We start from the raw sequence: 26,670 nt of genomic DNA on the forward strand, positions 1-26,670 counted from the left end.
GCTGTGCCAGGCCTGGACAGTCCTTTCCATGAAGGAATTGTTCCCAATATCCAACCTGAGCCTCCCCTGGCCCAGCCTGAGGCCGTTCCCTCTCCTCCTGTCCCTGTTCCCTGGGAGCAGAGCCCGAACCCCCCGGTTGTCCCTTCCTGGCAGGGACTTGTGCAGAGCCAGAAATTCCCCCTGAGCCTCCTTTTCTCCAGGCTGAGCCCCTTTCCCAGCTCCCTCAGGAATTCTCCAGCCCTTTCCCAGCTCCCTCAGGAATTCTCCAGCCCCTTTCCCAGCCCCGTTCCCTTCTCTGGATAAGCTCCAGCCCCTCCACGTCCTTGTCCTGACAGGCCCAAATGCCACTTGTGAGGAGGGAATGGCACTCCCAGGCAGCAGAGCCAGGGCTGAACCCTCTCTATTCTTTCACAAAAATACAGCTGCCACTACAGCCCCTGTAGTCCCCAAAATGCCACCTGCTCACCCCAGGATAGGTAGAAAGACAATTCCAGTTGGTTGTCTTCAATTTCTAATCCAAAACCAATAAATAAATCTGAGTTAGAGCCTCTGTTTCCAGCTGTTATTTATTTCCCCTCTGCCCAGCCCTAAGCACAGTGACACTCCGGTGTGGCAGCACAGCGTTCCAGGAGACACCACAGCTTTAGGTACCGCTTTTCCCTCTGAACTACATAAAATTCAGCATTTTAAAGCAAATGGAGACCTGGTGCCAGCCCACATCCCTGCTCACCTGGGGACAGGTTCCAACTGCTCAGCCTGTCCCCCAGGTGTGCTGCAGGGGTGTCAGTCACTCACCAGGAGCTTCTGCATTCTGACAAATCCCTGCCCGGTTTTTTGGGCTGGCACAGGTCACACAGGGCACAGCAGGGAGCAGATTCATGCAGCACGCTGGGGACTCAGGGCACAAGCAGAGCAATGCCTGGGGATGTCCCTGCTGCCCATGCCAGCGATGAGAGAGAAGCTGGATGGCCCCAGGAGCCACTCCCGGAGCCAGAGCAGCCCGTGGAGCTCCCAGGTGACCCTGGAGCAGCACTGGCACAGCAGCTCTGACCCTGGAACTGGTTTTAGTGGAGCCAGAAGCGATGCTCACAACGTTGAAGCAGCAGCATGGAAGGAACATTGAAATCTTCAGCTCCTGCAGGTGGTCTCTGCTTCAAGCAAAGACATCTCAGTCCCACCTTCTGCATCCACATCAGGCTCCCACAAAAATAACAGGAGCTTCCTCCTAAACCTCCAGGCTTGATCCTGCCCAGCCTCGAGTCTCACACCACCACCTGCACAATGATCTGTAGGTGACACCTGACAGCTTGACAGACAGCAAGTGGACCATAAATATTCTTCATCATAATATAAATAAGCTGTAGAACATCTCAACGAGGGCAAAGTGCTTTTTTTTTTTTTTCTTTTCCTTAATTAAGACAAAATAAAAACCTAAATAAAACTTGTCTCAACCACGAGAGAAGATTTGACTCCTAAAACATCTGAATGGTTTAAGTGACGCTTGCAGTGACAGTAAAGTGATGCAGGCAGTGCTCAGTCCTTGGGCACTCGGAAGTTGTCCTTCTCCTTCCTGATGGCCCCCATGGCCCGCACAGGGTCGCTCTCCCCGGCGTGCTCCTGGACCGACTTCTCCCTGCCAGGAGGGAAGAGCAGGGTCAGGATGGAATCCCAGCTGTGGGAGCACCAGGATCAGGTTCCAGGATCAAAGACTGAGCTTTGGCTTTGGCACAGCTCATCAGGCCTGCTTTGAAGGCTCAGGGGCGGGAGGAAATGCCACTGCTGGGTGAAGGAACACAACAAAGCCTGTTCTGTCTCCTGAGTCAGGGAATGATGCTCAGCACAAACCTCCAATCCAGGCATTTTTCTGCCAGGACAGCCAGTGAGAGTCTTGGAGCCATCCAAACAGGAATGTGGGAGGCAGAAGAGCCATTCCCACGGGGACACCTCCTTCCCCAGCCCCTCCCAAGCCGGGCCATCCCCTACCTGACTCTCATGAAGGGGTTGTAGGTGAACTCCTCGGCGATGGTGGAGGGGATGGTGGGCTCTCCACTGTCGTACTGTGCCTGCAATGAGGGACACTGTGCTGCTCCACCAGGAATTCTGGGGAACAGGGAATGTCCTGGACACAGTTTCCAGGCAGGGAATGCCTCCCCCAGACAGTGAGCTGCCTTCTGTGGGCACAGCCAGACCCTGTTCCCCTGGAACACAACATCCTGCAGCTCCTGGCCCTTCACTCCGTTTCCCCCCAGCATTTTCTCCTCTCCTCCATCTCCTCAGCAAGGAGGACTCCTCTGTGTCCAGGAAAGCATCGAGCCCAGGGAAAGGATGAGCAGCTCACCTTGGCCCAGGCCAGCTTCTCCTGGATACTGGGGTTACTGGGCTCCACGTGCCGAGCAAACTTGAGATTGTTGATGGTGTACTCGTGGCCACAGTAAACCCGCTGGGGACAGGAAGGAACAGTGACACTGAGGGACACCACAGCCACCAAGGGGCACTGCCAGGTGCCAGCAGCACAACAGGAACAGCACACTCAACCCAACACCTCCCACTGGAGACAGCCACAAGTGCCAGGACTCGGCAGGCAGGACAAGCTGCCACTTCAACAGATGAAAGAGCCCCATGTCCCAGCTCAGCAGCCTTTAATCACCAGCCCCCGCTCTTTCCCCACAAAGCACACACACATTTGGGGCAGGCAAATCCTTCCCAGAGGACTGCAGCTATGCAGCAGCACAGAATTCGTGTAGGCACTCATTCCCTGCTCACACCAGAGTCTCTCTGAGCAGCAGCTCTGCCAGGGAGTTTCTCAGATTTGTGTGGTGCTGTGGGCTGCCTCACTCACACAAAAGAACAGGTTTGTACCGTTTTGGGGTCCAGGCTGCCCAGAATCTCGATCAGTGCCTTGTACATCTCCTCGGGGGTGCCCTCGAAGAACTTGCCACAGCCAGCCACGAACAGGGTGTCACCTGCAGGGGTGACACGGCATCAGGCCCACAGCAGGCTCCCCACAGCCAGCCCCAGGGCTCAGCCCTGCCACTGCTGCCTCAGCACAGCAGCAGGAGCACAGGGACAGCCAGGCTGTGCCACACAAACACCGCTGGCAACCGTGGCTGGGAGCTGCAGAGCCTGGCCAGGCACACCCTGCCAGCACCTCCTACCTGTGGGCAGCCCCTGTGCCCTCCTAGAGGGGACAAGGAACACCTGCTCTCTGCAACAATGATGAGTCGCCTCTATTTCCTCCCCAGTGCTCCCTAAAATCTTGTTTAAGCCTCTTTCTCTTCCATGCAGGAGCTTCTGTGAGCTCTGGAGAACACAGGGATGAAGCAGAGCCCCGGGGAAGGGGAATCCTCCTCCCCAAACCAGGATCCAGGCCCTGGCCATCAGCAGTGGAGCACCAGCCCCCTGTGACTCCCCTACTCTCTCCTCTCTCTGCTGTCAGACCTGAGCACAGATACATGGAAAAGCAGCAGGGTTTGGGATCAGCCAGTTTGGCCTGAGACAGGAAACCAACAGCTCTTTTTCCCAGGAAAAAAAAAAAATGCTGGATGTAGGAGCCATCCAGGGCTCGCTCTGCAGGGTGTGCAGCCCTGGCTTACAAATCCAGAGGGGTTTCTCCAGTTCTACCTACAATTCCTGCTTGGAAAGGGGAGCAAGACATGGATGTTAAGCAGCTGCCCTGGCAGGAAGGGACGGGGGCACATCCAGAGGCACCCAGGCAGAGGGGGAGTCGCTATTTTGGCAAGGGAACCTCCCAACTCCTCACCTGTAAAAACTGCAGGTGGCTCGGAGCTATTTGGCTTAGTCACATAATAACAGATGTGTCCCGAGGTGTGACACGGCGTACTGAGGCATTTCACACTCAGAGATCCCACCTGGGAAGAAGGCAGAACACTAAAGCTGAAGCTGCTGTTTGCTGGCAATCGCACGGTTAGAAAAGAATTGCTGCTCTCAGTGCTCTAATGGTCCAAAATTTGCCCCAGTCTGGCCAGGAAGGAGCAGCTCTGCTCCTGGGAGAGCCCAGGGAGGGAGCTCTGTGGCAGGGAGCTGTTTCCTCCAAGCAGGTGTCCTGACAAAGGGAACTGCCAGATCCTTTCATTTCCACGCACAGGGACTCAAAGCCTGGTTGGCAGCAAGAGCCAACAGAGAATCCTAAACAAAGCTAACCGAGCGTGAAAAAAGCCCCAAACAAAAATGGAGCTGAAGGGGAGAAGTGGATGACACTGAGGGAAAGGCAAAAGGGTCAAACACAGCCTCATCTGCCCACCTGCCTGGGCTCCCTCCTCCGCTGCTGCCCCTCCGAGGGCCAGCAGCGCCGTTCACGCCTGCCTGCACTTTGCACAGCAGCTTGTGTCACCTGCCAGCTCTCCTGCAAACAAACAGGCTGCTCCCAGCCAGGCCTGCTGCTTCCAGCCGGGAAAAAGCCACGCAGGCAGCTGGCACTGCTTTCCTCAGCCCGTGTTCCAGCCGTCATTCCCACAGGAGCACTTGGATCCGGTTCGGTGCTCGCCACGCTCCTGGCAGAGCACAATCCCTGCCCTGGCCCAGCCCTGCTGTGTCCCCCAGCTGCACAGGGACACCCAGCACGTCCCATGTGCCTCACTGCTGTCCTCACACAAGGAACCAAACAAGGCACAGAGGTCGCCAGGGCTGGGAAAGGGGGAAAGCCGCATTTAAACCATCCACCACATTCCCGGTGTGTTCAAAGGTAGCAGAGGTGCCCAGCTCAGGGGGGAGCACGCCTGTGCAGCTGTGACACAAAGAGGGGATGCCCAGAGTCCTGCAGGTCCCTCCCTTTACCTTGAGAGCTGTCAGGTGGGACACTTTCTGCGTCAGGGCCCCCACCCTGCCGTCCCCCCCGTACACGCGCAGCCCCGGCTCCATCTTCACCAGCTTCTCGTTGCCTCCAGCATGGTCCCTGGAATGGGGGGAAAAAAAGGGGATTTGGGGAGGAATGAACACAGATTTATGGTTATTGGTATTGCAGTGACCTGGAGGTGAGCTCCAGGTGATCATTTCTGATCCACCCCTCTCCCAGGATTTATCACTGCTCATATCCAAGGACAGGCCACGGCAACACGAGTGGAGATCATTTCTCCAGTAATTAGGGCAGCGAGAGGGGGAATCAATCCCTGCCCAGCTGGGAAACAGCAGCCTCAGGGGCTCCCAGTAACCTCTCCAGTTACTGGGGCAGGGAGGGAATGGGGTGAGTGGAAAATGTGCAATCCAACATCCCACAAAACACCACGGGGCAGGCACACAGATACCCCACAGTCGCCGTGCTGCTGCTTTGCCCAGCTCAGGGCTGATTGTTTCACTCTCCAGCCACAGAGACAGCTCCACTCTGACCCATGGACAGGTTACTACAGCAAAACATTCATTTTATAACCCTGGCAGAGCTGATTTGCACCTGGGGTGATCCTCCCACAATGCTGACTGCAGGACGCCTCACGGGCCTGTGCTGGCACCTCAGCACAAATGTGCTTCCTCCCACACCCACAGCCGCCTCCACACCCAGCTATTGCACTGGCTGCCTGGAAAAATCGGGATTTCACAGGTGAAGGGCACTGACACACAGCTCGTGGCCAGAGCAAGGCCAAAGGAATGAGGTGTGATCCTTCTCCTCACGCCTCAGCTGCTGCTGCTCAGAGATGAGCCGGGCCCAGGAGAGCAGCAGCTCCTGGTTCTGTGAGAGGGATCCAGGACAGGGTGGTTACCAGTGGTGGTGGGTGGTCAGGACAGTGGTCAGCTTCACGCCGTGCTTTTTGACTGCATCCAAAACCTGCAGGGTGGGACACAGAAGGAGTTTCACCTCCCAGGGAAGGAGCTGGCAGCACCCTGGAGTCACCTGGGCACACCTGGAGCCCCAGAGCAGCTCTGCAGGTGGGGTCAGGGGGCAGCACACGAGGTCTCTGTCCTGCCAGCCGTGACCAAGCCCCAAGTCCTGCTTCCTCTTTTCTGCCCTACATCAGGTTAAGGGCAAAATCCCAAACCAGGTCAGTAATCCCTGGAATGAGTGAGGGACACAGAAATCCTTGGGGTGAGGGACATGGGAACCCCCGGAATGAGGGACACAGCAATCCATGGGGTGAGGGACACAGCAAACCCTGGACTGGGGGACACAGGAACCCCTGGATTGGGGGACACAGCAGTCCCTGGAATGAGGGGCACAGCAATCCCTGGAATGAGGGGCACAGAAATCCCTGGAATGAGGGACACAGCAATCCCTGGATTGGGGGACACAGCTGTCCCTGGGGTGAGGGACACAGCAATCCCTGGACTGGGGGACACAGCTGTCCCTGGAATGAGTGACACAGTAACCCCTGGAATGAGGGACACAGCAATCCCTGGAATGAGGGGCAGGGCAGTCCCTGGGGTGTCCCTGTGCACAGCCAGCCTCTCCTGCCTCTCCCCCACAGCAGAGGCAGCGTGTGCCTCGCTCCCTGCTGGACACAGCAAGCTGGAAGGACATCCCAGAGCCGAGTGTTACCTTCTGGGGCTGCACAGGGTCAACTATGGCAGCCTCCCTGGTGTCCTGGTCGATGAGGAGGTACATGTAGTTGTCAGTGAGGGCTGGCAGGATTTCCACCTTCATGTCGGCCTGGGTCACTGTCTTGGGCTCCCTCAGCTCGTGCTCCGTGTGCAGGAATTTAGCTCGCAGCTGTGCTGGACCTGGGCACCCAAAAACAGCCAAAGCTCAGCCCTGGGAGGGGGACAGGTGGGACAGGGCATGGCAAGTACCCCAGCTCACAGGACAGCCCAACCTGCCTCCTTCAGACAAGAGGAGCGAGGTCACCATGGGACAAAACCTTGTGCCCCTCAAGGTGCTCCACAGATGCCCCGGGAAGGACAGGACACTTTGCATTCCAGGCAGGGAAAACTCTGTACTTGGGTCAGAGAGGAGATTTCAAGGGGCAGGAAAGCAGAATGGAGCTGGCCAAAGGTCAGCCCGGGACAGTGACTTTGCAAAAAAGGCACAAAGGGCACGTTAGAACCAAGAAAGAAAAAGGAAGGAGGAGCAAAAAAAAATTAAAAAGAAAAAAAAAGGAGAAATACACAAATACACACACTGCTCTGACAGAAATATCTGTTTTATTCCTGGGGGAAATGTCATCTGCCCAGCTCATGGAGAGAAGCCAGGCTCTCCAAAGGAGGAAGGCTCCTGACCTGGCCAGGTAAGAGGCACACACAGAGCTCTTGCTCATGCCTGCCCTGATGCAACACCAGCGCTTCCTTGTTTGCTTTTGGTTCAATGTTTAATCAGATCCAAGAAGCAAATTCCAGATGCAAATAACCTGGGCTCCACTGCTCCGTGCACAGGCACACAGCTCTTAAAGAAATAACCAACCCTAAGAGGTTTTACCACACAAACTAAAGGAAGGGAAGCAAAGAGAGTGGGGTCTTGCATGGCTGGGGCCCTGCAGGTCAGAGCTGAGCTCAAACACCTGCAGGGAAAGGGGTGCCAGTCCCTGCAGGTCAGGAATTGCTGTCTGAGCACCCACGAGGTGTCTGCACAACCCCCAGAGGTGCCTGTGCTGGCTCAGACCCATTTTATTCTGCACCACTGACTCTCCCAAAGGCTCCTGACTTTCCAGCTTGGCCACCTCCCTCTGTGCCCCCGTGCTGATCTCCCTGTCCCACTGTCCCCAGCCACCCCAGCCTGCCCAGCCCTGATAAAAGCCTCACAGTCCTGCAGATCTGCTCCTGCTGCCAGCCCAGCGTGGGCACGGGGAGCTGTCAGGGCCTTCTGGCACAACCATCCTGCCCAGAGCTTCTTCCCCTTCCTGTTCTATCTCCACCCTCCCTGCTTATGAGGGAAGGGAAACAGGGAAATTAAACACAGTGCTCAAAAAAACACCCCAAAAACTCAAGGCACAGCAGAACAGGCATGCACTGGGTATTTGCAGTACTGGGAGAAGCATCCCTACCTGCAGAGCGTTCCTCTGGAGAAGGCTCCTTTCAAAAAAAGAACACAAAATAAGTCCTTACTATTCTTTGATGGGGGGAAAAAATGCCCAAAAAAAACCTGCTTGCCAACAGGGAGAGCTTTTGGATGCTGTCAGTCACAAGAGTTATCTATGCTGGGTGTTTGTTTGCAGGCCAGACACCAACTAGGAAAAAACATACAACCAAACAAAAGAAAACAATACAACCTTAACTTCAACTCAAAGGAATTATTCACATGCTTCAAATGCTTCTCTCCTATGAACCATCTCTAACCTTGGCCCGGATCCCGCAGTCTCTTTTGCGTGTGTAATTCACAATTCTTACCAAACAAACAAACAAGCTGCACCACATAAGGAAATGTTTTCAAACATGTAATTTCAACAGAGGAACGAGGAAACATCCACCAAGAATGAAACTCACGCGTTGTGAGCTGCCATGTGCGGCTCAGCCGCACCTCAGGAGCAGAGCAGGGAGTTTCTCACGCACTGCTCAGACCTGTCCAGCCCAAAGGAGCTCCCTGGGTGACGCTCAGCCCCTGCCCCGGCCCAGCACTAACTCAGATCGCTGCCACACACACACAGCTCTGCCCCAGAATTAATGCCCAGTGACTTCATTCTCGCTCAGCTTTGTCCCACGTCCCTCCTGACTGCACGCCTGGAGCAGAGGAGTGGGAGAGCAGCTCTGAATCACCCACCCGAGCTTCTGGAATGGTTCATGAGCACAGCTGGAGCGGCCAAGGGGAAAGGCTTTGCAGCTGGAAGTGTGGATGTCAGCACAGAAATGCGTCCGTGCTGGGGACTGACAGCAGGCAGGTTCCCCTAGAACAGGGCTGCTTTGTGCATTTCCTCCAGAACGTTTGGGGTTACTCTCTTTATTACATAAAGGAGTGGAAAATTCCCCTTTCACGCAGGGCTGTCACTCAGAAATGACAGCACGCCCAGCCGCTGCGCTCACAAGAACCACGCTCACTCTTTGCTCTGCACGCAGGGATGTTTTTGGATACCCAGCGAGTTTGTGGCTCCAAGAAATGCATCCAAAGCCAGGGCAGCTCCCACCCCCGGCAGCGTGGAAGGTGCAGAGCCTGCCCTGCGATGCCGGGAGCTCGGGAGCTGCTCGGTCTGACATTCCCACACCGCAGCCGCAGCGGCGTGTCCGGCTCTGGCAGAGAACGCCCAGCGATTCTCGCTCTTTACAGACACGTCCTAAAACCCGAGTGATGCAAAACCATCCGGGGAGACCTCCCAGAGAGCCCAGAATAGGTTCTGAGGATTTAGGCCCGAAATGAAACCGCCGAGCTCAGACAGCCGGGGGTGGCTGCCATCACCAGCGCAAGCTGTCACCCGCCGAGCGCAGCCCGGCCGCCCGCCCCGGCCCCCAATCCTCCTCCCCGAGCACTGACCGGAGCCCCGGGGCTCCGCGGGGCCTCCCCGAAGGGCTCAGCACGGCCCCGGCCGCAGCCGAGCCCGTCCTGCCCCGCTCGGGCCCCAAAGCCCGGCCGGAGCCACCAGGGCAGCCCGAGAGCCCCAGCGCGGCACCCGGGGCTCCGCACGGGCCCGGCCCGCGGCCCTGCCGGGGCGCACCCGCCGCACGTACCGGCTCGGAGAACGGCCCCGAGGACGGCCCCGGCTGCCAGGGCGGTGCCGAACCCCCGCCAGCCCCCGCGGAGCATCGTGCGCCCCGCCCGGCCCGGTTACCTTGGCTGTCCGCCCCAGGAGGCGGCGGCAGCGCCGGCACGGCCCGGCCCGGCCCGGCCCGGCGTGCGCGGGGGCGGCGCTGCGCCCGCCCGGCCCCGGCCCGGCCCTCAGCCCCGGCCCGGCCCTCGGCCCGCGGAGGAGGAGCGGCAGCGCCGTGCGGGGCTCGGCAAGGACGCGGCAAGGGCGGCCATGGGCAGCTCCAAGCCGCTGTCCCGCTTCTGGGAGTGGGGCAGGAACATCGTGTGCGTGGGGCGCAACTACGCGGAGCACGCCAAGGAGATGGGCAGCGCCCTGCCCGCCGAGCCGCTCTTCTTCCTCAAGCCCTCCTCGGCCTACGTGCGGGAGGGATCCCCCATCCTGCGGCCCTACTACTGCCGGAACCTGCACCACGAGGTGGAGCTGGGGGTGGTGATCGGCCGCAGGGCCCGGGCCGTGCCGCAGGACGCGGCCATGGAGCATGTGGCGGGCTATGCCCTGTGCCTGGACATGACGGCCCGCGACACGCAGGAGGAGTGCAAGAAGAAGGGGCTGCCCTGGACCTTGGCCAAAGGGTTCGGCTCGTCCTGCCCCGTCAGTGACTTCGTGCCCAAGGAGAAGATCCCTGACCCGCACAAGCTGCAGATCTGGCTGAAGGTGAACGGGAAGCTGAGGCAGGAGGGGGACACCTCCTCCATGATCTTCTCCATCCCTTACCTGATCAGCTACATCAGCCACATCTTCACCTTGGAAGAAGGGGACTTGATTCTCACGGGCTCTCCCAAAGGAGTCGGCTCCGTGGAGGCCAACGATGAGATCGAGGCGGGGATCAGGGACGTGCTGTCCATGAGGTTCAAGGTGGAGCAGCAAACACGGGGATCCTGATGCACACATCCAGCCCGGAGCCTGCCTGGCACGGGGACAGCTGGGACACCAACACTCCCACGGCCCCAGGCACAGAGGGACTGCCACACATCAAAGGCACGGAAACCAGGAGCCCAAAATGCGTTGGACTGACACAACCCCAGTTCCATGGAGGCTTCAGCAAACCTGGAGTCCAGCCCAGCCTGGAGCAGGCAGAGCCCAGAAGCTCCAGATTCCAAAATTCCAAAGCCATACCTGGGAACTGGTGATGGAGACACTGGGGAGGGGAATGGGGCTGGCTGTCCCTTCTGTGTGTGCTTCTCTTCTGCTGATACTTTGAGTTTTGCCTTAAAATAAAAACTACTGATCTAAACGATTCAAATGATGATGTAGGAGCTAAAGCTCAGCCATGCTGCAGGAGGTCAGAGGTGTATATGGAGATGTGCAACCCTAAATCAAGAATTGCAGCTTCACAAAATGTTTCCTCTACAAGAGAAAGATGTTTGATTTTTTGGATTAGTTTAGTGATTCCTCCCTCCTTTTTTTCAAACATACAAATTAAAGGAGGATGGTTTCTCTTCCCACTCCAAGGGGCGAAGGCAGCAGGAAGTGTGCCAGATGTTTGGCAGATTGGTTTTTTTCCTAAACTGTGCTTTAAATATGTTCTAAAAGTGAAATAATGCAAAAAGATCAAGAATAAAGAAACATGGGTAAAGATCACCACCAAACTTGTCTTTTGACTGATTTCAATTTTTAGTAAAACTGTAACTGCAGCAGTTGGAGTTTTAAGTATTTCCAGCTGCTAAAAGCCAGGCTGGGTAACTTTCCCCAGTTCCCAACTCCAGCTGATCCAGCACTCCCCACCAGTTTGCATGACAGCGAGTTCTCTTTCAATTCAACAGAGCAAGCTGTAAAATATAATTTAAAAAATCCTCCCTGTGCAAACATCAAAACTTAGATTTTCAAAGTTTGCACAGAACTGGCTCATTTCTAGCAAAAGCAGATGGATTAAAAAAAACACAACTTACATAAATGTAAAGCACCAAAGTTAAACACTTCCATTTATCAGAGCTGGATCTCAACAGCTGCTAGGAAAAGCTTTGGTTTTAAAAGTGGGGAGTTCTACAGAGAAAAATCCTGTCTCCCAAAGAGAAGCAGCTCTGTGAAAGCAGCATGGTCCAGGGTGCTGCACACCACACTGAGAGAAGAAATTAAAGAATTTCTGTAGAATTTCTTCAGAATTAAAATAGGGTGAACAGTTCTGGAAGAGGAAGGATGGAATTAAGGTGTCTGTACTGTTTAAATTTCCTCCTGCCTGTCGAACATTCCCATCTCTGGCAACAGCAGCAGGGCATCATTTGCAGTTTGGTCTCCAGCCCCAGGTATTGACAGGATTAAGTTATTGGAAACATTCCCTTCAGAATGGGAATTGTTATGGCTGGAAAATGTTGAGTTGTTTATTGCTACAAGAGGGATGCCGTGACCCAACGCTGGCAGCGTTTTGGGGGTCTTTTACTGCCACCCCTGAGTCAGGGATGCAATCTGGGATTGCTTGTCAGGATTTCCTGTTTCTGTGGGGGTTTTCTCTGTGCCACGTTGTTTTGAGGTGCACAACAAACCCAGGCAGTGTTTCAAGGGGGTTTTATTTAACACAAAAGCAGCAAAGCAGTTAAAACCACAGAAGTTCAACAGATCTCTTTTGACCTATTTGTTATTTCTGGTTTTGTCAAAGATCTCAGCTGAGCGAGGAAACCTTCCAGGCCCCTTGAAAGGGATTGAATTTGGTAGAATTACCTTTTAAGCTGAGACCCAAGTACACTTTTTTAAAGCACAATCACCCAAAAATATGAACTCAGAAGCCCCCTTGGAGGTATTGTAACAAGAACTCCTTCTTTACAATCAGAACAGACTTGGCAAAATCCAACAACAGCATCCAACAACAATTCCATCTCTAACAGCAGAGTGAAGGAAGCCTTTCCTAGCATTTATTAATAATTCCACTCTCTTCCCAACAAGCTCTGACTCGCCTCTACAGGATCTGTCAGTCTGCAGGAAAGAAGATTCACTTTTAATCCTGTTCTCCAATTGGGTGACAAAGTAACCTGGAAAAATAATTAAGGATCTTTGTTATCACAGCACCTTGGCAGAGATTATTTTGAGATGTCACACAACATGTTTGACAGATCTATTTGCATCATTTCCTGTGTGAGTACACATTTATGCCATGTGCCTGTCATTTTCATTCTGTCCTGGAAACAGGGACAGAGAAAGGGGAGATGGAAGAGTAAGAAGAGTTTTTCCAAAAAGGACAAGTTTAAAAGTGAAAAACTGTTTTGAATTAAACATTAAATACTAACTTTGAAGTAAATCTTGCTTCGTTCCAAGAGGAGTTGCCATTTCAGTGCAGTCTTCTGGTTTTCTTCCAGCATGAGGAATTCATGGACCTGTTAACAGGACACCACAGAATACTTCAGCAGGTAGTTAAAACATCTCCACAACAGAATGATGATGAAAAGAACATTTTACACATTTTTATAGATTTCTAAGCTTTATTTTTCTATTTTAACATAGTGCTTGGTGTGATATGTGTACCAAGACAGTCACATTAACAAATTGCAGGGTGTTTGAAAATCAGAGGCAGGGATTTCCAACCACGTTCTCAGAAGAGCAGTGTTCTGAACTGGCTTCACACTTACACTGAACACAATTCCTGCTGGCATCTGCTGACTTCCAGATTTTACCTTGTCCAACAGCTCTGTCCATCCATTCATCCATGGATTCCATCCATCCATCCATCCATCCATCCATCCATCCATCCATCCATCCATCATCCATCCATCCATCCATCATCCATCATCCATCCATCCATCCATCCATCATCCATCCATCCATCCATCCATCCATCCATCCATCCATCCATCCCTCGTCCATCCATCCATCCATCCATCATCCATCATCCATCCATCCATCCATCCATCCATCATCCATCCATCCATCCATGCCATTTTTCTAACTCTTGCACACACACAGAACTTTTGCAGGTGTTTGCAATTCCCACCAGGCTCCTCAGCTGAGCTCAGGAGGAACAGCCCAATCCCCCCTTACTGTGCAGCCCAGGCTTTCCTCAGCGACACAGTCGGACAGGTAGCAGGAGCGCAGGGTGCCCGTGTGATCTGTCACATCCACCAGGATGTCAAAGCTGGCAAAGGTGGACTTGGCCTCTGGAGAGACATCACTGCAGAAGGTGCAGGTGTTTGATGCTTCGTTCACGATGAACCGGCAGATTGAGCTGAAACACAAGGAGAGAATTCATGCAGCTATGCAATTTATTCTTCCTGAAACGTTTTTCTAGACTGAGATTTCCCAAGAGACTTTGTCCTTTAAAAAAAAGTTTTTATCTCCTAAACTCTTGAGTCTGTCTGAGACAAAGTGATATCTTTCTTTTTCACTCTAGGACCATAAAGAGCCTTCACAGAGCCCACAACAGAAACCCACATGGCATCCTCCAGAGGAGTTTTATTTCTTCTCTGGGATGGGACTAAAATACTGCTCCATCTCATTTGGGTGTGGGGAAGAGGGACAAGCAGTTTTTAGCACACATTCCAAGCAGGCAGTTGCTCACCATCTGTTGCGCAGGACTCTGGACACGTTCTCATCAATGTCCAGGGTGGAAATGTAGCCATAAATAATTCCATGGAGAGGCTCCAGCTTCCCATCACTCTGCAGAGCTTTTTCTTTCAGCTGTTCCACTGTGTAGACGTCCACTACAGCCTCCACTACAAGTTTAAAAGACACGTTAAGGGTGTCTGAGCCAGAAATTACTCAAAGAGCAATGGCCAAAATGGATCTTAAGGCAATAAAAAGGAGATTTAAAAGCAGCAGAAAAGCACTCCCCCCACCCCACCCCAAAAAAAAGGTAAAACAAAAGGGAACTCAGATCATGAATATATCTATTATTTAATCTTTGTATCCTCCAAAAGGAGTTTTTGACAAAAGCTTTTCCCCTCACTTTTCCATACTCTCTGGACAGAAGGAGCGCACCAGACAGGCTGCAGCTGGCACAGTCAGCTGGAGACACATAAAATAAGGGACAGCCCCAAGAAACCATCCAAACTTTATTTATTCAGCCAGGCTGGACCTGAGTTTTGTTTTTCTGAGAGCACAGAGCAGGAATTATTTCAGATGCACTATGAAAAGACACTGCAGGTAAATAAAATCAAATTCTTACAGTTAATGGTTTCATTTGCCATTTCCTTCACTGGGCTGGGCAGAACTCCTGCCTGGGCGCTCTCTTTGATGAAGCTGAAGAGAACATTTGCTTCTGCTGTTTCTGAGGATGCATTTTTAAAAGTTATCAGTATATGTTGTATATAAAAATCACAACATTTTTATATTTTACAACTTTTTATTCCAGTAACACAAACATGCTGGAATTAGCCAAGACTTGCCTTTCTCTTTTTTATTTTAACTGTCAGTCCTGCATGGACTATGAAGGAAACCTATGAAGGAAAAGGAAAAGAAGAGAAAAGGGAAAGGGAAAGGGAAAGGGAAAGGGAAAGGGAAAGGGAAAGGGAAAGGGAAAGGGAAAGGGAAAGGGAAAGGGAAAGGGAAAGGGAAAGGGAAAGGGAAAGGGAAAGGGAAAGGGAAAGGGAAAGGGAAAGGGAAAGGGAAAGGGAAAGGGAAAAGAGTAGAAGCCAAAGGAACTGGTCATCACGTAGCAGACAAAAAGCAGAGAGCTTTGTGAGAAGCAGGCAGAAGAAATCACAGTTCCAATAGATTAATTAATGCATTCTAGCCTAGAATAATTACTAAAAGCAAAGGAATACTTGAGCAGCTCTTACCTGGGTTAGTTGTAATGATGGTTTTGGATATCACAGTTGCAGTCATGCAGTTCCTAAATTTGTCAAAATTGATTCTGACATCTGATGCAAATATAACTGTGCACAAAAATACCCCCATGTTACCAGAGAATAAATGTCACACAAAGAACTACAGTAAAACCATAAATCAGACTGTTTTACCTGTTTCTTGGGGGACCCAACTCTGTGCCAGCTGGATGGATTCATTATCCCAGCTAAACAAAGCAAAAGTGGATGTATCAAAACATTTTTGAAACAGCACTCAAACTGCTTAGTGACTAAAACTAAATAAATAATAAACAAATAATATTCTTTATTATAGTATATATTCATATTATATTATTAATATAATATTAATTAACTAAATAAATAAACTCAATAATGTAGTTGTAATAAAATTGGCCAAAGGGGACATGACTCGTTTGTGGCACTGAAATTCCATGAGCCTGTTTTATCCCAAACAGGATAAAATAAAGATGGGTTTAAATGCAGAATATACCTGGGGGAAATGCTGTATTTCAGCTTTTATCAAATTAATTTCTAACTAAAGCAAATCCCAGTTAAAGGAGCTGTTTGTGCTCAGATCCCCAGGCCAGATGTTCAGCCACTTCCAACACTGGGATCTTTGTGGCTGGGGATGATGAGACTGGAGTGAGGTCAGAAGTATCCCTCAAAAATGGTAATTTCATGCACTCTTGATAAAATCACATTCAGCTCCTCCTAAATTTGGCTGGCAAGAGCACAGCCAAAGCACAGATTTGTTCTGGTGGGTTTTCTCCTTAATCCTTGGACAAAGATTTAAGATATTTCCTCTTATCCAATATTGCTCAGCCACCTCTTCACTGCTGGGCCCTGAAATACCCTGACAGTGCCCAAGTCCCAGCCCTGAGAGAGATCTGATGGAGGAGCTGCTCCAAATTAACCCTGGGCTGGAAGGGGTCACCCCTGATATGCTTCTTTTGGGTTTGTGGCTATGAATTGTGTTAAACATCCCATGATAAACATCCCTGGTGATAACAGCTCACAGTGCAGGGCTGCCTGCCTACATCCCCTGAGGGAGCAAAGGTCACTGAAGTCATTTTTTAACCACCAAACAATCTCAGGGCAAGGGAATAATATCCACACCCCCACATGTCCCTGCACATGGAAAAGCCACAAGTTTATTGAACAAACTCTGGGCAAAATGCAAAGGTTCCTCTGTGAACAAGGCACTGCTTACAGCAGGGATGGGGTGGGTGGAGTCGTGTTTGTAAACAAGACAGAGCTTGGAAATACAGCCAAAGCCATATCAAAATGTTTCTGCATTATTTTAAATACTTAAAAACTATTTAAAAACTATTTCCACCTATTTCCACTCCACTTGCAATTCTGCTTGGCTTTAAAAATGGATCATGCTCTTCATTTTCCTGCCCTCCTGTTTGTGGAAGAGACACAACAGCCTTTGCAGCTGGTTTTAAATGCCATTTCCTGCATTAGCTCAAATGTCCACATGAAAAAAATGAATTATTTGGAACTGAGCTTCATTTTGCCATCCATGAGCCAGCAGGCTGTCAGCAAGCCATAAAACTACACAAGATATATAAGACCACTCTAATGAATCTCTTTTTTAAGTCTCTTTTCAGTGTACACTGCTGCCTCATCTCAGTTGCCTCCTAAGTAACAATATATTTCAATTAAAAGACAGGCTTATAGCTAATTAGTGTGTCTTATAGCTAATTGTTCTACCTGTGTTTGAATTATTTTGTACTTTTTAGTGAGTTAAAGAACATTTTACCATACTATTGGGAAAGACCTCTCTGTTTCATCATACAGCTTGACTTCACACCTCTGGCCTTTCCTTTTGTCTGAAGTCATGAAATATTTGGGCTCCCCAACCTTTAAGAAGAAAGAGAAGAAGTCGCTTGTCCTCTCTTCAATATTTAGGAGAATAAAACTCATAACTTAGGAAATAAAAGGGTTAGAAAAGGGAAGGCTGTAGACTACTAAAAATGGCATCACTTAATTTTTTCCTTTCATTTTGTTGGTAAAAATCTCATCAAAGGGTGTGTGTGGTTATCATCACTCAGGTGCCAGGCTGAACAAACAGAGTCCTGACCACTGTGAGGCCCAAAATCCACACTGACACAGATTTACAGTGAAGTTATTGGTGGCAGAGCCCAGAAATGCTCCTCACTCACTGCCATCACAGCCCAAAATCCACATTTACAGATTTACAGTGAAGTTACTGGTGGCAGAGCCCAGAAATGCTCCTCACTCACTGCCATCACAGCCCAAAATCCACATTTACAGATTTACAGTGAAGTTACTGGTGGCAGAGCCCAGAAATGCTCCTCACTCACTGCCATCACAGCTGCCAGCACGTTGAGGACTCTCCCATGGAGGCTTTGTCCATTTGCCACGATGTCCCCCAGGGAATAATAATCCTGAGGGTCCTTGACAGGCAGGTGCAGCAGAGCCAGGAGCTTGGTGTCTGTGTCGTAGCAGGAAGAGGTTTTGACCACAGAGTGGTTTTCACTGAGCAATAATTTGTAGCCACTAGAACAGAACAAATCTCATGGATCAGCACTGCACTCACTGAGGTATATCAACAGTGTAAAATGTTAATTCAATTCATATGGAAAAGCAACTTTATTCCATTAGTTTTTCCTAAAGGTACAAAAAATTCTTGTTGATTTTACTCAAGGAATGAAATTTACTCTGTTTAGTAACAAAGAGCATTATTGCTTTATGGCCTTCTATTTATGAAATATATTCTCCTTTGAGATTTAACCAGACATTGTTGAGCACAGGAGGAAGGTACAGCTACACAAGAAGAAAACACCAAATATTTCTACCAATTTCATGTTGCTGGAAATTAAAGCAAGTATTAACTTTGATCTTTCTAGAAAGAACTACCACTCCATGCTTTAAATTTACCTAGGAGTTACAGGGTTGAATTTTTCTTCTCTTTCTGCTTCCTTTGACTGAATTAAAGGATTTTCAATTGTAACTAAAATAAAGCATTGATAAGTAATGTTAGAAATTGATTATAGGTACAATTATAGATATTTTTGTATGTACACTCTGCAAGCTCACGTTTTACCCAAACAACCACGGGCAGGAAAATCTTTCTATGAATTTAAAAAGATAAAAGCACATCCTGTGAATAAATACAGGATTTTTGTTGTGGTTTTATCAGCAATCACAGTCATATCTGTAACTGAGGGAAGACAAACACCAAACTGCTTTACAGCTTATTTTTCATCATTTTTAAGACCTCAGCATAATGTAAGATTTGACATTGATTAACTGCAGGCCAGTTCTGAGCTGCTGCACTCAGTGGGTTTCTTTTGTTGACATATTTACTGGGCTTGAGTTGAAATCCTTGGAATCTTGTTCCTTTCCTCTTTATACTGAACAGAACTGAACAATTTGTTTCCAATTAGGCTGTGAGTCCTCAGAGCACAACACAGCAAAGCCACCAGCACAACCCTGATTTCCATGCAAACAAGTGAGAATAAATAAAATAAATAAACTCACCACAGTCACCAACCCTGAAGCTTTCTGAGAGGGATCTGATGTATTCTTCTCTGCCCCATGACTGGACATTAATGAAACAAGTTGGGGAATCACGAATGGTAAAATTGAAGGTGTATCTTTCAGCGCCAATGTCTGCAAAAACAAACAGGCCTGTAGCAATTCCTCAGCACAGCTTGATTTCTAACTAGAATATGTGTATAAAAACTCCTATTTTGAAGTTTTCCTGGATTTTGGCAAGGATTTCCTTGCTGGAGGCCAGCAGGTGGTGCAGGAACACGCTGGTGCTTTTGGGAATGCAATTCCTGTTGTGGTACCTGTCCACCCTGTGCTTCACTTTGGGCAGGGTATGAACTCCCAGATCAAAGAGGGGAGAAGTGCAGGAGCTGTGGGAGATGACAGCCAGGCCTGGCAAACACACACACACACAAACACACAAACACACACACACACAAACACAAACACGAACACACAAACACACAAACACACAAACACACAAACACACAAACACACACAAACACACACACACACAAACACAAACACGAACACACAAACACACAAACACACAAACACACAAACACACAAACACACAAACACACAAACACACAAACACACACAAACACACACACACACAATCCCAAACACCAACACACAAACACACACACACACAATCACACAAACACACAAACACACAAACACACAAACACACACACACACACACACAAACACACAAACACACACACACACACACACACACACAAACACACAAACACACACACACACACACACACAAACACACAAACACACACACACACAAACACACAAACACACACACACAAACACACAAACACACAAACACACAAACACACAAACACACAAACACACAAACACAAACACACACACACACAAACACACAAACACACACACACACACGAACACACAAACACACAAACACACAAACACACAAACACACAAACACACACACACACACAAACACACAAACACACAAACACACAAACACACAAACACACAAACACACACACACACAAACACACAAACACAAACACACACACACACAAACACAAACACACACAAACACAAACACGAACACACAAACACACAAACACACAAACACACAAACACACACACACACAAACACACAAACACACAAACACACAAACACACAAACACACAAACACACAAACACACAAACACACAAACACACACACACACACAAACACACAAACACACACACACACACACACACAAACACACAAACACAAACACACACACACACAAACACACAAACACACACAAACACACAAACACAAACACACAAACACACAAACACACAAACACACAAACACACAAACACACACACACACACAAACACACAAACACACAAACACACAAACACACAAACACACAAACACACAAACACACAAACACACACACACACAAACACACAAACACACAAACACACACACACACAAACACACAAACACACACACACACACACACACACAAACACACAAACACACAAACACACAAACACACAAACACACAAACACACACACACACACAAACACACAAACACACAAACACAAACACACACACACACAAACACACAAACACACACACACACACGAACACACGAACACACAAACACACAAACACACAAACACACAAACACACACACACACACAAACACACAAACACACAAACACACAAACACACAAACACACAAACACACAAACACAAACACACACACACACAAACACACAAACACACAAACACACAAACACACACACACACAAACACACAAACACACAAACACACAAACACACACAAACACAAACACGAACACACAAACACACAAACACACAAACACACAAACACACAAACACACAAACACACAAACACACACACACAAACACACAAACACACAAACATGGCTCATTTGTACACACAGCCCCTCTTGTGTAGGAGCTGGGCTGACCCCATGGGTGATGAGGCCCTGCTGATGTTTAACTGAATAATGAATTTATTCAGGATATCAGTGCTCTGTCCCATACAGGTAACTTATAAAGATTTCCAGGGATCACAGCATGGTGAAATAGATTATTGAATTATCAAGGAAAACTCCAGGGATTCCCTGAGTGCAGCTCCATGGACCACACACACCTCACCTGCAGACTCTGCTCTGGTGCCACCTGTTTTGGGTGACTGCAATGACTTTCTCCTAAAATGTCACCCCTCCAGCAGCTCAGCAGGAGCCAGTGGCAGCAGAACAACTGAGCCCTTCTCCTGGAGCTGGAATGGCTCCCCAGGGCTGGAGGTGCTTCCTCAGGTCTGTACCAACCCTGACTGTAAATTTGTTATTTCAATTTCCAGTTAATGCTGTATTAACAACATACAACTCACATTTTGTCCCAGATGAGGCTGTTGCTGCTCAGGCCAGAAATTACTTGTTGAGGACAAGATATGTCTTCAACATTTCTGTATTAAGAGAGAACAAATATGAAGGCACCAGCTCCATTCCAGTATTTATTGAGTGGGTTCATATTGGTTCCATCTTCAGAGCACCAAACATTTCCATGGCAGAGTTTTTCTGATTTCTAATTGATAAGAAAAAACAATGCTGCTCTTTCACCTTGTTCTCAAACAGACACCATTTTTTTGGGGTGTGTTTTTATTCTATCCATTTTACACTGAGAAATCTATTTATCATTTAAATCTTGATTTCAGCCATCTCTGCCAAATTACACCATTGAAGAAAATGAAAGAAAAAGTTTAAAGGGACTGTACTTTTTCGGTCTGGAAAGCTTCTGACATCTGTTTTCCCAATAACCACCCCGATTACATTCTGAAAAATAAAAAGATTATAGAGTACATGTATTAAACCCAGATGTAGATGATGAATTAGATTTCATGGAATTATACTCTGCTGATGATAATAAACATATTTCTGACCGGTAATCATTTTAATCTATTTATTCCACAGAACCCTATGAGCTAAAGAGTAAAACATAAACACACAAGTTTACTTTAGGAAAAAAAATTGTGACTAATAAAAATATTAAAATAAATACATCTGTTTCTATTTGGGGAGAAAATGGGAGGACAAAAGTTCACCCCAAACCTTCATGATTTTGACTGTTCTACAGCAATCTCTCCTCAGGTAGGCAGCAATGTTGTTGTTTCATGCTCTCTGCACAGGTCTCAGATCTCCTCAAATGCTCCATGGAAAGTCTGGACAGGATTTATTTTACAGTGAAGTGGCCAAGGTTTTCCTGGCTGTCAGCACCACGAGCCACACGTGTGCACCCACAGGAGCTTATCCTGGCCTCAGCCAAGCAACCTAAATTTCTACAGGTGCCTCTCCCTTGTTATCTTTCAACAGGGGAGCTGAGGAAAGGAGCTTTCCTGTTGATTCAGACCAAAATCAGTTTTATCCTGCTTTGCTAAACCTGTGTTTATTATGTAAAAACATCCTGTTCTGAATTGTCAAGCACAGCTACTGGGAGCAAACACACACGGGTAGATAGAGATGTATTATCTAACTTCTATAATATAATATTTTATGGGTGGTGGTTGTTGTTTTTTAGGTGGTCCTTGGTGCCAGAGAAGAGTTTTGCAGCGCTCATTTGGGATTTAAGAGGTCAGCAAAGAAAGTCAGAGTGGGACAAGGGCTGGAAGTGCAATACTGCCAGGATCCTTCAAAACATGAAGCATCCTGCATCAGTTCCACTTCACAGAATCCTGGAATGGTTTGGGTTGGAGGGACCTTAAAGCCCCTCCAGTGCCAGCCCTGTCCTGGGCAGGGACACCTCCCACCGTCCCAGGCTGCTCCTAGCCCTGTCCAGCCTGGCTTTGGACCCTCCCAAGGATGTGGCAGCCTCGGCTCCTTCACACGAGCCCTTCTCGCAGTCCTGACCGTCCCATTCCAGCAGAATTCCGGAGCCAGGTGGGAAGGGCAGGGTTTCAACTCAAAAACCCACCCAGGATTCATTTTGTGCGCGTTCACAAAGCAGCGTGACCTGCCTGACTTCACTGTCACGATATTGACACGGGCTCAAAAATCAGCTCTCGGATTTCCTTGGAATCGCTAGAGGGAGCACGGGAACTGCCTTATCCTGCAGGGATGGAAACTCGGGAAGAGGCCACTTGTGTACAGCAGTTTAATATTTCACTTCCAGACTGACTGAATGCTTTCTGTCCACTGCATGCGGTGAGTCCGAACAGGATTTTGTTTTTCTACTTTGGGTTGTGCTTCTTCATTTTTTTTTTTAAAAAAAAAAATCTATTAAATCAGAGTGCAATATTCCCTGTATCTCACCACCAAATGTCAAAAGAACAGACATTTAGAATGAGTGCCTGCAGAAATTAGGCTGATTGTGCCTAATTTCTGGTGCAAATATCCAATTTCCCAAAGAAATCTGCCCCAGCTCTGCTGTAAATGTGTTCACCTCTGGGTGCCCATCACCAAGCCTGCACTGATCATTCTATCATAAATTATTATTTTATAAAAATACTTTCATTGCCGTGTCTTGCTAACTGTGATACTCAAGATTGCTTTTATTTGTAAACTAAAAGCTTTTCACTGGGTTAGTGGATCATTATTTGAGAGGAACTGTGAATGACAGGTTAGATTAGCATTGCTGAAGATCAGTTTGGATCAATATAGCTCTAAGGGAATAGAAAACTCTTAGATCATCCATTTTCTGTGATGCCTCTTTCATTGGTTTAAAGTAAATGAGAAAAAAAAAATCGTGCCATCCCAAATAAAAAGTGGGAATGGGAAAATTCCATGTTTTCACTCTTTCCAGAAATATCAGGACTTTTCTGGGGCAGGGGAGGGGGGATTCTGCCTCTCTGCTCAGATGAGACCCCACGTGCAGAGAGCTGCCTCCAGCCCTGGGTTCCCAGCACAGGAAGGACCTAGAGCTGTTGTGGTGAGTCCAGAAAAGGCTCCAGGGTGGTTGGGAAGGCTGAAAGAATTGGGATTGCTCATCCTGGAAAAAAAGAAGCTTTGGGGTGACCCGTGGCCTTCCAGTGGCTGAAGGAGCTGACAAGAAACATGGAGAGACACTCTTTACAAGGGATGGAGTGACAGGACAAGGGGCAGTGGCTTCAGACTGCAAAACAGTGGGTTTAGGATACTGGGGAGAAATCCTTCCCTGGGAGGGTGGGCAGGCCCTGGCACAGGGTGCCCAGAGCAAATGGGTTTGCCCCTGGATCCCTGTCAGTGTCCCAGGCCAAGCTGGACAGAGCTTGGATCACCCTGGGACAGTGGAAGGGGTCCCTGCCATGGCAGAGGTGGCACTGGATGGGTTTTAAGCTCCCTTCCAGCCCAGTCTGTGATTCTATGCAAATCCATTTTTTATCCTAAAGAGACAGAACCAACCCTGCCATGGAACTGTGAGATTTTTTTCCCCCCTTTCCATAGCGTGCCGTGAGAGACTGCTGAGGTCACAGATGATTGTGGCTGCATAATGCTGACTCTGTAATGTCTTTAATAATGTCTTCATTAATTCAGCATCCATTTAAAGTGCCACAAAGGAGCCTCTGATACATTGAATTGTCCGGTCAATATCTGTGCCTGTGGTACCCACAGGCTGTGGACAACAACAGCATCAATTTTCATTTTGCTGCTTTGCACACAAAGAAGGGAAGGTCCTTTCTGCCCAACAATTGCACTAATGCTATCAGTACCTAAATACACATCAATTACATAATTTTGCAGTAATATAAGACAGTCAGATACAATTTCATCTGGGGACAAAAGGACCATGGCTGTGAGACTTACAGGACGAGCGAGGTTTGGATGCAGGTCTGAAAGTGCAACAAAGTCCCGTGCTGAACGAGAATGAGCCATTCTTTATCTGAAACTTGAGGAAACTGAGTTAGATTTTGTAAAAATCCAAACAAATCACTTAAGACCATTCACAGTGAGAATAACAAGTTATTTTTTAACATAAATGTTTTGACCTAATAGCATCTGTTTTCAATAAGAGGCATTTCAAGCCATCTGAAGTAGACAATTCTTTATTGTTTGGATTTGGCGATGGAAGTTATGAATTTTACTGTGACAGCTTTACCTAAGCTTCTCAAATAAAGGCCTGTAATTTTTATTTATTATTCATCATTAAATGACTCCATTAGCACCAGGCTCTGAAAAATATTTACCTTCCTTCTCTCTGGGAAGCCCAAGTGAATTTAATGAGGCAGCTCATATATAAAAGGCAATTTATATGTGAGGAAAGAGAAGTGTTGCGTGTAAGCACCTTTAATTGAGGTTTTGGACTAAATATTAAACTACTTTAAAATGTGAGTTTATTCCTCCCTCAAAATAGAAAAGTTCTGAATTTATTAAAATAAGATTTATGAAAACCAGTTCTTTTCAGGCTGCCAACATGGTATTTACTGCCCAGCCCTGACAGTACCTAGGTTCAACCTAGAGATGCCAAAGTGGAGCCATGGGTGCTTTGTTAGACCCTCTGAATGCATCTTATTTTTTCATGGGTTCCTTAGAGACATTTAAATACTTAACAAATAGTTGTCAGATTCTATTTTTTGTTGTAAAAGGAACCATCTCATTGTCCAAATCTTAATAACCATTAATAGGAGAGAGCTGCTGACATTTTTCAGAGGATGCCTGTTCAAGCTTTAGAATGAAATCCTGAATGCCTTTCACAGTCTTTGTACCTGGAACCTTGTGTGAGAATTGTTAACCACTTCATCAGGCATTAGGATAAAGGTCTGTTGAACTAGAGGACAAATAAACCTACATTTTAAAGAAAAGTAAGCAGTTATCTGAGAAGCAAGTGATTTTTCTAAAAGAGCATTTCAAACTACACTCTCACAGAGAGACAGCCCAAATTTGCCTTACAGAAACCACTGAACAATGGGGCCCTCAAACCTGTTCCCATCCCATTAGATGGAAGAATTTATGTTTCCTTCTGCGGGAAAGTCACCTCAGCATCCCTCCAAGGCAGGGTAATATTCTCACCTCAGAAGAAGTTAAATACTGTTACCTGCTGTACCTCACAGCAGCTGGGTCGTGTCAAAGGAACCAGCACTGGAACACCTGTATCAGAGGAAGATTAAAATGGTAATTTAGGATTTTAAATGCTCCAGGTTCTGAGAGTTGGAGCAGAGCTGCCCCACTCAGGGACCCCTCAGGAGCCCCTCAACCTCCTCGGGCGCTGCTCAACCACCCCCCAGCCCATCATGGACCCCTCAGCCCTCCTCATACACCCTCCATTCCCCTCAGGTGCTCCTCACATACCCTTCAACCTCCTTCTGGACACTTCAGCCACTTAGGTGTCCCTCACAAACCCTTCAATCTCCTCCTGGATACTTCAGCCCCTCAGATACCCCTCACAAACCCTTCAACCTCCTCCTGGACCCCTCACAAACCCTTAAACCTCCTCCTGGACTCCTCAGCCCCTCAGGTACCCCTCACAAACCCTTCAATCTCCTCCTGGACTCCTCAGCCCTTCAAGTGCCCCTCACAAAACCTTCAATCTCCTCCTGAGCTCTTCAGCCCCTCAGGTGCCCCTCACAAACCCTTCAACCTCCTCCTGGACCCATCACAAACCCTTCAACCTCCTCCTGGACTCCTCACAAACCCTTCAATCTCCTCCTGGACTCCTCAGCCCCTCAGGTACCCCTCACAAACCCTTCAAACTCCTCCTGGACTCTTCAGCCCCTCAAGCCCCTCACAAACCTCAGTTCCCGAAGGAGACAAAATGGCGCCGGCGCAGTGGCGGGAAAAGGGCTCCGCGCCCCGTCCTCCCTCAGGGCCTGCAGACGTT

At 48.5% G+C, this 26,670-nt stretch overlaps 3 protein-coding genes across 10 annotated transcripts; 1 reads left to right on the forward strand and 2 right to left on the reverse strand.

Annotated features, from left to right (window-relative positions):
• Positions 1–548: 548 nt before the first annotated feature.
• On the reverse strand, positions 549–9,708 carry LOC102101095 (hydroxyacylglutathione hydrolase, mitochondrial). Of its 8 annotated transcripts, none has more exons than XM_005523081.3 (10): positions 9,636–9,700; positions 7,923–7,950; positions 6,485–6,666; positions 5,712–5,776; positions 4,795–4,912; positions 3,761–3,869; positions 2,860–2,963; positions 2,339–2,440; positions 1,984–2,063; positions 549–1,633 (listed from the first exon to the last, which is right to left on the reverse strand). In XM_005523081.3, the coding sequence occupies exons 3-10, from the start codon at positions 6,587–6,589 to the stop codon at positions 1,534–1,536; spliced, it is 783 nt and encodes a 260-aa protein (XP_005523138.1). In that variant the 5' UTR covers positions 6,590–6,666; positions 7,923–7,950; positions 9,636–9,700; the 3' UTR covers positions 549–1,533. The 8 variants fall into 8 exon arrangements, with proteins under 8 accessions (XP_005523138.1, XP_087920254.1, XP_087920253.1 ...); XM_088064128.1 differs by lacking the exon at positions 9,636–9,700 and adding an exon at positions 9,535–9,630; XM_088064127.1 differs by lacking the exon at positions 7,923–7,950 and having other exon boundaries at positions 9,636–9,708.
• Positions 9,709–9,758: 50 nt separating this feature from the next.
• On the forward strand, positions 9,759–11,203 carry FAHD1 (FAH domain containing oxaloacetate decarboxylase 1). Its single transcript, XM_005523208.3, has one exon. The coding sequence runs from the start codon at positions 9,825–9,827 to the stop codon at positions 10,494–10,496; it is 672 nt and encodes a 223-aa protein (XP_005523265.1). The 5' UTR covers positions 9,759–9,824; the 3' UTR covers positions 10,497–11,203.
• Positions 11,204–12,289: 1,086 nt separating this feature from the next.
• On the reverse strand, positions 12,290–26,670 carry MEIOB (meiosis specific with OB-fold). Its single transcript, XM_005523082.3, has 15 exons — positions 26,583–26,670; positions 25,888–25,940; positions 24,660–24,741; positions 21,659–21,716; positions 18,854–18,985; positions 18,251–18,323; positions 17,674–17,869; positions 17,109–17,209; positions 15,497–15,549; positions 15,317–15,412; positions 14,704–14,805; positions 14,098–14,251; positions 13,581–13,764; positions 12,833–12,919; positions 12,290–12,577 (listed from the first exon to the last, which is right to left on the reverse strand). Exons 3-15 carry the CDS (start codon positions 24,726–24,728, stop codon positions 12,464–12,466), a joined length of 1,419 nt encoding a protein of 472 aa, XP_005523139.2. The 5' UTR covers positions 24,729–24,741; positions 25,888–25,940; positions 26,583–26,670; the 3' UTR covers positions 12,290–12,463.

Source organism: Pseudopodoces humilis, chromosome 18 (genome assembly GCF_049639895.1).
Source record: "Pseudopodoces humilis isolate 2021_Gansu_Grassland_sample_001 chromosome 18, ASM4963989v1, whole genome shotgun sequence".
NCBI classification, from domain to species: domain Eukaryota; kingdom Metazoa; phylum Chordata; class Aves; order Passeriformes; family Paridae; genus Pseudopodoces; species Pseudopodoces humilis.